The sequence below is a fragment of the Mytilus edulis genome, chromosome 2, assembly GCF_963676685.1.
Source record: "Mytilus edulis chromosome 2, xbMytEdul2.2, whole genome shotgun sequence".
In the NCBI taxonomy this organism is placed as follows: Eukaryota; Metazoa; Mollusca; class Bivalvia; order Mytilida; family Mytilidae; genus Mytilus; species Mytilus edulis.
Window position 1 is genome coordinate 91,518,667 of NC_092345.1, and position 13,250 is coordinate 91,531,916.

A 13,250-nucleotide genomic window follows, 5' to 3' on the forward strand; every position below is an offset into this window, starting at 1 on the left:
ATAAAAAAGAAGCAACCTTTAAACAAGCTATAAAATAAATCCATAATAGGCTTGAACATACGCTCTTCAACAATTATATTATAGACTTGTTTATATAAATGAGTGTCAAAAATTGAATTGCTTTAAGTTTTTGCAAGTTTTACATTTATAAAACAGTTTACAGGAAAATGGCCATTGCATTTGGAAGCTGTGAATTGTGTAATCCCAAAAAAACATTTTAACATATTTAATATGAAAGAAATGATTTATCTTTCAGACAAATGTTTCAATCAAGAGATTATCAGCCTTTCTAAAGAGTGGTGATTTAAACTTAGATAATGTTCAACATGAACAAATATCCGGTATGTTTTATAAGTGGATTAAATGATATTTGTAGCTCATATAATTATACATGCATAAGATAAGAGGGATCAGTAAAAAAATGCATAAGATAAGAGGGATCAGTAAAAAAAAACAATTGACATTAACCTGACATTCATACTCAGTTTTTTAATTAACGTAACTTCTGAGGGTCAGCAGTTCTAATAGCAACCAAAAAAAAAAAAAAAAATAGATAACCATGCATGGATATCAGGAAACATGGTCATTGAACAATTAATACAGCATTGGGGAGAAAAAAGCCCTTATTTCGTTTATTTCGAATTTTTAATGAACAGTCAGGTGATTAAAAGGTATAGATCCCACATAAGTTTGTGTTGTTGATGATTATTACACAATTTTACATTTCTGTTTAAAAAATATACATCTTACACTACTGAACCAATTTAAACACAAATTGTCCCTAGTCAGTAGCTTGTAATTCAGTCTAACTGTATGTGCATGTCCCTAGTCAGTAGCTTGTAATTAAGTCAAACTGTATGTGCATGTCCCTAGTCAGTAGCTTGTAATTCAGTCAAACTGTATGTGCATGTCCCAAGTCAGTAGCTTGTAATTCAGTCTAATATTTTACTTTTGCCATATCAGAGCTTTTAGAGCTTACTGTTGGATATAGTTTTTGCTAAGTGTTGAAGGCTATACAGTGACCTATCTTGTATATCATTTGCTCCCTGGTTAAAATTGCCTAGTTAGCACTCATACCATTTCTGTTTATTTTTGTATAGGGGTAAACAATACAATTAATTGGCTAGAATCTAGAGGGAAAAAAATATGATATGCACTGAAATGTTAGATCTACTGTAGATTTATTAAAAAAGTAAGTTAATTTCTTATTGAAGTTATAACTTATTCTTGTCTGATATAATTTATTATACCCTCACTCTAAAGGAAGGTTTATACTGTTTTACACCTATCTGTCCGTCCATCTTTCAGACAAAAAGTTTTGTCTCTTTTTTCACTAGAGACTCCCTCAAATTTGTTATCAAGCTTTACTAATGTTATAATAACATATTTGCTGTTCAAGAAAATATATACTCAGATTCAGATTATGTTCACATTATCATTGCAGGAAAAGTGATTAAAGTAGAGAATGGAACTTTCACCTGGGACAGTGAAGCACCTCCTGCACTGAAAAAGTAAGATTTGTATTAGAAATATAGTTAAGATTAAGATGAAAAGGGGAAGAGTTTAATAAAAGATCTTAAAAATCTGTATCAGACACAAAAAATAAAATTCAGAGCTCACCATCTTCAGTGATAAGGAGCATAGACAGATCCAGGGAATCGCTAAAGCTTGGCTGAAATGCTCCCCCCCCTTTTCGGATAGTCAGCCCCTCCAACCCCTTATAAAAAGTTTTGGATCTGCCACTGAGAAGGTTCCATATCATACAGTAGGCTGTAAATTACACAAAGAAATTGGCATTTGATTTAGTCATTTATGAAATAGTTATTATGATTTTAAGATATGATAATTATTGCCAAGATCAAGTACTCCATTTTTGAATGAAAAAGTTGTAAATTTCCATATCAGTAGGTCCTAAATATAGTTATAGTCCTTCCATTTTTGTTGACCAAAGTAAGGACATTGTTTTACTTACAAAAAGATTTTTGGTATACACTTTCCTAATTTATTTCTCCATATATTTTACATGAAATAGGAAGAAGGGAAATAAATTACATATGATTTTGTTAAATTTTATTTCCAGCATTGATTTAGAGGTAGCTGGGGGAGAATTAATTGCTGTAGTAGGAACTGTTGGATCTGGAAAGTCATCATTGATATCTGCATTTCTAGGAGAAATGGACAAGTTACAAGGAAAGGTCAATGTTAAGGTCAGTTTGATGTTTTAGTTTTCTGATCCCCTATGCTGCATTTTTTATATAAATAGAAAGTAGCCCTGCCTATAATTTGTTTATTCAGTCATTATGGTTTAAAAAAAACTGACTGTTAATTTGTTTAGAGAAATATAAGTCATAGATTTATGCACAATTTTGATTTAATGTTTATTAATGGCCACCTGTTCCCTTGTGTAAGCCTTTCTTCCATGTCATAAATGTTACATATGTTGTATATGATATTTTTCGTGTACACAAGAAATAGAACCAGACATCAGAATCTGTCACCAGATAATATAAAATAAAAAAGTTACATTAATGCAGCCAACAATTATTCCTACATAATGGAAAAGATAAATGTACAGTTCATTATTTAAAAAAAAGTATATTATCTGAATTATCTCCCATTAATAAGAACTTGTTGACTTTTTGGAGAATCTAAAACATTTATTACCAAATTTCATGTCAGTAAAAATCTAGACTGATCAATTGAACTCCTTTGCAAACCAAGATGACAGAATACTGCCATACTACCTTAATATAGGCAATTCTAGATTCTTCTGAATATCTTAACCAATTTGTATTTTATAGGGAAAAATAGCATATGTACCACAACAGGCATGGATACAGAATGCCACTGTTAAAGACAACATTTTGTTTGGAAGAGAGATGAACCTGGCAAAATATGAACAAGTGATTGAATCTTGTTCATTAAAAAGAGATTTTGAAATTCTAACTGGAGGTGACATGACCGAGATTGGTGAGAAGGTATGTCTAGCAGACTTTACAACCATCTCTGTTATTATCAACATTATGGCAGTCAATTCTGTCAACATTATACCAATACATATTTACAAACATCCAGGTACTGTGAATTTTGAGGGGGTGGAATTCTCTGAATTTTACCTCAACTGTATTGGTAATTCAAAATTTTAAGTCAAATTGACAATACACTGGTTAAAGATATCACAAAGACATTTTATACCATGTCTAATATATAACCAGGAGTTGTAATTGGATCTGAAACAAAATCCACGAAAATTGGTATCCAACAAATAATAATGAATCCACAGTATATATTTAGTTTAAGACCTATAATGGGTTATACTTTTATAAATTTGGACTTGGATGGAGAGTTGTCTCAATGGCACTCATACCACATCTTCTTATATCTATAGAAGACATTTTACAGTTGTTGTTATAGATGAAAGCTTAATTATTGATATTTGAATTTCAGGGAATAAATTTAAGTGGTGGGCAGAAACAGAGAATCAGTTTAGCTCGAGCTGTTTATAACAATGCTGATATCTACTTGTTAGATGATCCACTGAGTGCTGTTGATTCACATGTTGGTAAACACATGTTTAAAAATGTCTTTGGCAAGAAAGGTCTCTTACAGAATAAGGTAATATTTCACTAGACCATATGCCAAGAGAACATTTAAGCTAGATACATGTTGAATTTATGTTGTACAACAGGAAGGTGATGGGTAACACCCTTTGCCATGAAGAAAATGTTTCATTACAGTACCATTGGCATCAAATGAACCAAAAATTCTTATAGTTATATATGATTGAGACCCATTTCACCTTGTCTGTCTGAATATCTATCCATTTCTGTCACTATATTCCTAGGTTCTACTTAAGGGCATACGATACAGTTTTGATTCTGTATTTACATTTTGATAAAAATTTCCATATAGACAATATTTTACCTGATTAAATCAAATATTTAATAAAAAATATACCTTCATGTGCTACATTTTGAGTAAAATGAGGTCAAAATTTTGTATATTTGCTCAAAATTCTGATTTGTGGCCATATTTTCCCTTTTGAAAAAAAGACGTAACTTTTTTGTTTTAAAAGATAAACACAAATTGTTTTTTGTTAATTAATTTGTAATTTCTGTATTTTTATAAGTATCCTAAAAAATTATACATTTTTTATTAAAAAATAACTCGTATTTATCAAATGTTCATTAACCCTTTCACCGATTGCTGCCCAGACAGAAGCTACTCTGAGACGATGGCTTCCCTGGCTTCTATTACTCAAGTGGGAGATCTTCATAATAAATGTCAATAAAATCTTGTTTGTAGTTATTTGTATATTTATTTCATTCACTAACACCATGTTCACAGTTTTATTCATGTTTTAATAATTTTTTCTTCTTAAATATTCAAATTTTCAAATTTTCGGCATTTTCTATGTGAAATTCTCAAAATTCTGCTCTTTGACCCCAAATCGTAATTTTTTAACCCAAAACGGCAAAATTTTGAAAAATTTTAAGAGGCTGTACAAATTCCTCACACTGAACGATGTCCATTCCAAGTGTTTTGTACTTAAAACGACATTTTATGTCAAAAAAGTATACTAATTTGGCTTCAATTCTTCCATATTCTTTCAAAAAAAATGTTCCCTCATTTCAAATTCTCGTAAATTCCGTAAATTTCCTCTGATTTTGACACGGTTTTCAACAAACGGAAGCGCAGTGTTTACACTTTCATCCGGGTATTCATCAAAGAAAGATAACTCATGTTTGCACTGTTTTAAGCGGGAAACATAAAAGAGGTATTCCGATCCCGGTAAAACGGGACTCATCGTCAGCTGTCTGAAGCGTGAATCCCGGTAAACCGGGACTCATCGGCGAAAGGGTTAATGTAGAAAAAACATAATTTTTTGCTGTATATTTATAAAAAAATTAAAAAATGCACTATTTACGTTTTCATGAAAATTGGCACACATAATCTTCTTAGGTAAACAAACCAAAAGTCATTTTAAAAAATAGGGGTCCATGAACTTGTTTTCAAGTTTAATAAGTTTGAATGATAAAAATCAGTTAAAAACTGAATCTTTTCGCGATAAGTTATAGTTTGACATCACGAAAATAACAATTTACGTTAGCAATGTCATTACCTCCCCTGTAACTGTATCATATGCTGTTAACAGAATCACTTCATATTTGGTAAATGCTGAACAATGATGACTTGTTATGTGTCCGATCTGTCAGACATGTATCTCCTGTTTTCCATTACTTTAATTACATATAGAATAATACATGGCCGCAGGTCCCGAGGGCTGATATTGGTTGAGTGGTGATACAGCATGCAATACAAATTTTGCCATGTAGTATTCTGTTTATCATATATTTTATAGCATCAGATTCATGGGATATCCGTTTTTTTCAAATCGTCCGAGAGTATAAGCAAGAAAAGAACACTACGCTTTTTCTGTATTTTTCCAGCTGACTTTTTTTTTTAATATAGACCTACATTGTAGACTTCCTTATTTGCTTAATATCCACATCGTAGTGTCCCCTATAACCTAATAACATTCACAATATACTTTTAAGACCATGTATATAAATGCATTCACGATACTGTTCTATGATTTCAACTAAAATCAATATTTTTCAAAAAAAAATATTACCAAGTAACAACATGATAAATAAATACCATAAGATGTAGAAATGTTTAAAATTTTATTGTTTATTAGGCAATGATATTAGTCATGGTCATTTTAATGTTCTAACCAGGTAACACCAAGAGAAATATTTCTTGAAAAGTTTGCGATGTATTCTAACCAATTCTACATCGTAAAAATAATAATTTATGTTTAACCCATCAGATAATGAAACAAACCTCACGAAATTATGACAAAATAAACAATAAAACTTCAGACAATTCTACATCGTATTGTATCTTTTTTATAAAAATCACTTGTAAAGTCACTCGGTAATAATTTTTGAAAATATCGATTTTAGTTGAAATAATAGGACACTTTTTTCCTATCATGCCAGAAAATACAACAACTGGACGTGTGCCCGTCAAAATTTGACGTCACACCAGGTATGCGATGAGGGTTTAGCTATGCAATACAGGGTAGGTGATACAGACTGGAAAAAAGAACCTTTATCATATGTTTAGTAGTAGTTTTGCATATTTGATAAATAGCCTGCTGTTTAATCCATATCGCACAACTTTGATGCGCACCCTTTATCCCATACCCTTTATCAAACCCCTACCCTTTATCGCATACCCTTTATCGCACCCCCACTTTTTTTTTCTTTTTCTTTTTTTTTACATGAAGTCAGTTTTTTTTTTTTTTGCTTAAGAAAAATATTCCTCAAAATAGGTCCAAAAGAAAGGTCATTCGGGCGTGACACAATTTATTGAATGGCGTCATTGTTTGGTATGTGACGTCACGAACGTCAAGTTTTCATATTTTTTGGCACACTAAATGCAACTATGAAAAATACAAAACACACAAAAAAATACAATAATAAACAAAATATTTTTAAAACAAATTGTAAGGTAACCTAGGTGCTTCGGATAAGTAATTGAGCAGTTCTTTTATTAAAGGCCTTTAAAACAAGACAAAAGTAGAACTGAAGGTAACCCAGTGCTATGGATCGGAAAACAGTTTATATAATATAAGACTCTTCTGTTGAAATATATGATAAAGCGTATAAAACATGGCAAAATCCGTATCAAATGCCATATCACCCTCGACCAATATCATCCCTCGGGCCTAAAAGCCCTTGGGCTGATATTGGTGCCTCCAGATGATACGACATATGATACGGATTTTGCCATGTCTTATTCTCTATTTATGTGATATACAAAATTGCTGTATTTTGTACTAAATATATGATAAAAGCTAGTAACATGTGCATTCTTATTTTATTTGTTACTTTTAAGGCCATTGAACTTTTTTTTATCTTCTATACTACATATATACATCTAAAATGCTATTTTTGCCTACTTAAGAATGTACTTAGGTGATCTAAGGTAAAATAAAAAAAATTAAGAATTCAAAATTGATACTTTAAGCTTGAAGAGTATTAGTTAAGGTTTGAAATAAGCCAAAAATATTGATAGGTCATGGAGCTCCTTTTCGAGATATTTGATTTATAAGATATGGCGGGAAAAGGCTGACTAGGACTTTTACCTTATATTTGCATTGGTAGTATTTGGGTCTCAAATCAAATCAAAAGAGAGAAAATCAAGAATCTGCTTAAATTTTGTCAAATGACCTTTTATGAACTATGAAGTCTTATGTTAAAAGATAAATAGGTGTTATGGGGCAAAATATTTTACCTTGTTTTGTATGGAAAAACACAAAGGAGTCTGAACATTTGACACTTATTCCAAAACCTCACATAAGTATATCTTGATCTATCTTTAACAGAGGTACTTCTTTCAACTCATTTGTGGATATTTTTTTCAGACAAGAATTTTAGTAACACATGGTATCCAATGGTTACCAATGGTTGACAGGGTAATAGTATTGGTTGATGGACAGATTTCAGAAATGGGAACATATGAGGAGTTATTAAGCCATGAAGGAGCATTTGCACAGTTTCTGAATGCTTATTTCACTGAGGTTAAAGAGGAGGATGAGGAGGTTGACCTTGATAACGATCCTGAAGGTGAAACTTTAAGCATGAAAACAAGATATCATATATTATATAAAGATAAATCTAAATCTAAGATGTTATGGAGTTATACAACTCATGTATAATCTGTTTGTCATATAGAACATTGAAATACATTAAAAAATTATAACATTTCACTTTACACTAACTACATATATCATTTTGAATATGGTGGCTTAAATTTCATGCTTGAATGGCTTAAAGTAAATAATGAAAGTCACGCCATATTTTTTTCTGTATCTCCTTTGTGGGTCTCATTGGGGTCTAAGCGTGACGCGGGATTGCTGATTTTTCGTTAGCGTGACACGGGAAAGTCAAATTATTGTGCCGTGAAAACGGGAATTAAGGTCTAGCGGGACACGGGAAATTACAAAAAAATGAGAATTGCATAGGTACATAGTATTTTAAAGCGGGATACGGGAATCTGACAAAACAGTAAGTGGGATCCGGGATCACCTCCTTTGGGTATGGAAATCTTTTTATCTTGATTTAGGTCAATTTCTCACAATTTGATTGGCTGATATTGGCCTAATAAATTTCAGTACAATTTTTTATTATGTCAATTAGAATTATCTCCCTTATTTATTACGTCAATTGGAATTATCTCCCTTATTGCATTGACCTAATAAAAAAATAAAATTTGAATTGCTTTATAAGTTCTAATATTTTTAATTTTTCACAATTTTAGATTAAATATCTAAAATATATTTGGTTGATATTGTCCTAATATTGAATTTGAATATAATAATATGTAAAACAACAATTAGGATAAATTCATTACACAGTGTTCAATTGTTCTAATACAGAATTTATCGGGTCAATAAAAGTCATATCGGGTGAGGCGAATGATATGAATTTTATTGACCAGATAAATTCTCGTATTAGGACAATTAAGCACTGTGTAACTAATATTATTAAGTACAAAACTATTTCTGTAGTATAATGATCAACAGTGTCTTTCCTTACCCTATATATTTAATGGACCAGTCCAGGACTTAATTGGCAGATTCACTTTATTGAAGTGATAAGTTTGATTTGCAAATAAATGTTTCTATTTATCTTATAGTAAATTATTGTTGTTTGTGTTACTATTTATCTATAGAACAATTATAAGTCTTATAAAATCAAAATCCAATGTTTTTTTAAAATTTATTTTGTAGTGATTGAAGAAAAGTGCCGTATCCTTGAACAATTTCAGACTGTGACACATGAAAAATGCTGGTTTGACAAGGGAAAGCAAACTGAAAGGTACAGATTTATAATAAGAATTTCTAGCTAGAATAATTTTATGTCCATTTATAGTTTCACTGAAATTTTCTATTTCTTCTTCTTTTTTTTTTACATTTGTGATAATGCATTTTAGAAAGATGCATGAAATTATTGAATAAAAATTCTATATATCTGTGTTTTATAATTTAATGAAAAAAGGAAACTGATAAATTCTCATTCATTTTTAAAATACCAGAGAAAGCTGATAGTTTTTTCATTGGAAATTGAAATTTAATTGTTTGGAACATTTCATTTTGTAAACAGGAGGGCAGATAAGTTAAAAAAGAAGGCTAAGTTAATAAGAACAATCTCTATGATAGACCAGAGTGCCTTACCTTCTACAGAGAATAAAGTGAAACAACCCGAGAAAAAAGTGGAAAAATTAATTGAGAAGGAGAAAGAAGGGCAAGGAAAGGTAAATGAAAATGCATTGTTGTAGTAGCTAGATGATGGGTAATAGTCTGTGTGTTATTCTTTATAGTGAACCCTTTTAACTTTTCTGTTGTTAGAAAATTAGAAAAAATACTTTCATTTTGTTAAAATAAAAAGGTTAACAGTTTTTAGCAGAGTGCAAAAAAAAATAAAAATAGGTAAACACATTGCTGTTGTTAAAAAGGCATCATGTGTACAATTTGATTTTTACAAATATTTCAAGAGAGTTGTCATCTACTTATTTATTGAATCAAACGTATCACTGTCCCAACACTTCAACTCTGTGCAGATTCTTTTTATGGTAACATAGTTTTACATTATCTATTTATAGATTGAATGGAAGGTTTTTATGTCATACTTTAGAGCAGTAGGGATTCCTGCTATGGTTGTTATCTTCCTGTTATTTTCAGTATACCAAGGAACCAGTATTTTTGCTAACATTTGGCTCAGCTGGTGGAGTGACGATGATTTATTAGCTAATAGAACTTTATCCAATACAACTTTGTATTCTGATAAAAATACAATGTATTTAGGAGTGTATGGTGGTCTGGGAGTAGTGCAAGGTATGATACTATAATATTTTAGGGAATATCTCTCAAAAATATTAAATTTCCAGGTACAACTTATACAAGTAGTCTAATATATCAAAATACATTGATTTTGTAAAGTTTATTAAGAAATTGGAATAGTTCATAAAATGTCTTAATGATTGAAAACAAAATCTAACTAATCTTTTTCAAAATTTGATCTCCAGGCCTGTAGAATTAAAAGTTTATCTGATACAAATGATTTTCTTTGCAGCTGTTATCATATTGATATATTCACTGCTTGGTACTCTGTCCTATCTGAAAGCTGCAGCTAAACTTCATCACAACATGCTTGTCAGCATCATGAGAGCTCCAATGTCATTTTTTGACACCACACCATCTGGAAGGATTGTGAATCGTTTCTCTGGAGATGTACAGACAATTGATGTGACCTTGCCAATGACCTTTAGAATGTGGATCATGATTGCCTTCCAGACATTGAGCACAGTGATTGTCATATCCATCAGTACACCTATATTTTTAAGTGTCATTGTCCCACTTGGGATATTTTACTATTTTATTCAGGTAATAGTCAAATGTTTTCTTCCCAGAGGGGATGATATCACAACAGCACACTTATTTTATGCATTTGAAGCTCTGCATATTGAAACTAAATGATTTTAAGCGATATTGAGTAAATACCATTAAAATCCAAATGTTCATAGCAATAGCCTTTACTTTTATAAACAAAATCCTAAAGACAGACTTTTGAGAAATCACAATTCAAAGTTAAAAATAAAAAAACGCAATATTTCAGTTTCTTTTTGTATACATCCTTTATGTTTACTCTAGCTTCTATCTCATAACTTTTTTTTTATTGATTATACCTCTGGATATGTAAATGCTTTTCTGTATTTAGGTTTTGCTTAACCAGTTCTAAATGTATACAAAAATCAATTAGAATAAAATAAAACAGCCTTATTACATATACTTGCTGTTAAAGAGCCATTAAATTATCAACTGTAAATACAGAATACCTAGTAAAAATAGACATTAATAAAAGATTTCATTAGGCTTACTTGGAAAAGAAAACTAAATGGTTATATTGCTTTTTGTTCAATTAGATTTTAAAGAGTAAGTGTTCAAATGTAAAACCTTGAAATATTTTCAATTACACAGACAGAATATTTATGAAATTTGATAGTATCTTATATGTTATGTTTAGAATTGCAAACGTTTATTTTATTTTGTCGGTAGCATCCCTAGTAAACAACCTCTAGTGAATGCCATTGAGGTTATTTCTTATTGTTTTCTCTTGTACAGCCTCTAATGAATTGTATTGAGATTATTTTGTTTATGTTTTCTAGAGATTTTATATTCCATCGTCAAGACAGTTGCAGAGACTAGAATCCACATCAAAATCTCCAATTTACAACCACTTTAGTGAAACATTGAGTGGAGCTACAAGTCTAAGAGCATATAAAGCACAAGACAGATTCATCCAGGAATCACTATACAGAGTGGACAAAAATATTAGTTTCTATTTTACTAAAATAGCTTCACAAAGGTATGATCAGTTTTATTATAATTACTGTTGAGTGTGGGGGGGAGGGGGGGGGAAATATCAGTTTTTATATCATTGAACAAATTCATCGCTGTGCAAAGCTAAGAATAACCAATTTTCTGTTTGGTTTTGGTAGTAAACTTATGATAAAATCATTAAAAGAAATTTTGCTGATTTTTGTTCAGCACAATTTTTAATTCACAAGTAGTTCCACTGTGAACACTCCAGCCTTTTTTTTTTTTTTAAATTATGGTAAGTAATGAGATAAGTTACAAACATGTACTTACACCATTTAGCTACAGAAGCTACTGCAATGTCATCCATAACATGCCAAACAATCAATGTCATTGTCCTATCACTGTGGAATTATAACAAAAAAAATATATATAAAGACACAAGTGATTGTTTGTAATATATTTGTTATTATATCTTCTTAAATTTTTTTTATCAATAATATGTTAAGTAATGAAGTAATGGGATAAAAAAAACCTCACTCTACTTATTGTTGTATTGAAAATCCTATTTGCTAACATATATGTCTTTTCCCTTTGAGGAAAGAAGCTCCCGCAGATGTTGTGCTATAGCATTTTGAATTTAATGTTAGTGTATATATTGTAGATGGCTTGGTTGGAGATTAGAGTTGATAGGCAATCTGATTGTATTTGCAGCAGCATTATTTGCAGTGTTGACACCCAATGTAGAAGGGGGTGTTGTAGGCTTGTCTATCTCTTATGCTCTACAGGTAAGTGTCACTTTCTCATTGTAAAGAACAAAGATTATTTTGTTTTTCTTAATCTATTTTTAGTCTTTTATGTAATTAGTTTAATTTTGTGGGTTCCAATTTTCGTGGATTGAGGAAAACTTGGATTTTCTTGGGTATTTGATTTCTTAATTGGTTTTGTCAAAGTCTGCATGCATTCCTATAGAAAATTAGCAAGTTGGACATTTAAATTTGTGGGTCCCCTGAGCCTACAAAATTCATGAAAATAGGTATCTAGCGAATATCCACAGTAGTAAAGACTTTAGGGCTAAAGATTTACAAATGAAATATTACATTTTGTTAAAACATAGGGTAACTTTTAATTACATAAACAAATTATTTATGAATTTACAAGAAACTACAGTTATATTACCAGGATTTTTCTAAATTAAATGGAAAAAAATAGGTATCTGTGCAAATTTTATATTTGTATAAAATTATATGAGAAATTTTCACATTTACTTTAGGTGTTAAGTAGAAAACTTTTTCAACATCATATTCTTAAGTTAATTTCCAGGTCCATCAGAACCATACACTTGAGATAGAAAGACGTTATCATCTAAAAAGTAACTGTCAAGACAAAGAACTACAATGAAATGACTGTTGCTTTGATTAAAGCTTATTTCTGAGTTTGCAGTTTTAGGTATTTCATCCAAATGTCCTTTCCAACAGTTGCGGACATGTTTCTAGTCATTTTTTGTACTGATATATTATTTCAACTCACAATTTGTTATGTTTTAGATAACTGGTGCTCTGAATATGTTTGTCAGGACTTCTAGTGACCTTGAATCTAATGTAGTATCTGTTGAAAGAACTAAAGAATATGCTGAAGTGGAAAGGGAGGTAATTTCAAACTTTTGAACTATATTGTTCACTTATTTTATGTATCCAAGATTTTGGTTATAATATTTTTTACCCTATCTGTGGTATCTTTGATTTTGAATTGAATAGAAACTATGCAATCAACTTTGTCAACAAATGAATTATTGATTGAGAGAAGAGCATTTATATATTGGAATATGAAGTTAAACAATAATACAATTTTAGTTCACACT

General features: G+C 30.5%; 1 protein-coding gene across 2 annotated transcripts in view; it reads left to right on the top strand.

Moving 5' to 3' along the window:
• LOC139513440 (multidrug resistance-associated protein 1-like) overlaps positions 1-13,250 on the top strand; it is a 44,483-nt gene that overhangs the window by 18,945 nt on the left and 12,288 nt on the right. For both annotated transcript variants that reach the window (XR_011662445.1, XM_071301916.1), the window contains 13 exons: positions 257-341; positions 1,445-1,511; positions 2,081-2,207; positions 2,802-2,978; positions 3,448-3,615; positions 7,436-7,637; positions 8,804-8,891; positions 9,177-9,327; positions 9,676-9,907; positions 10,146-10,456; positions 11,239-11,438; positions 12,054-12,177; positions 12,937-13,038. Coding sequence is in view for 1 of the 2 variants with exons in the window: in XM_071301916.1 (XP_071158017.1) it covers positions 257-341; positions 1,445-1,511; positions 2,081-2,207; positions 2,802-2,978; positions 3,448-3,615; positions 7,436-7,637; positions 8,804-8,891; positions 9,177-9,327; positions 9,676-9,907; positions 10,146-10,456; positions 11,239-11,438; positions 12,054-12,177; positions 12,937-13,038 (2,034 nt within the window). In the remaining variant the exon portion in view is untranslated. The remainder of the gene's footprint in view (positions 1-256; positions 342-1,444; positions 1,512-2,080; positions 2,208-2,801; positions 2,979-3,447; positions 3,616-7,435; positions 7,638-8,803; positions 8,892-9,176; positions 9,328-9,675; positions 9,908-10,145; positions 10,457-11,238; positions 11,439-12,053; positions 12,178-12,936; positions 13,039-13,250) is intronic.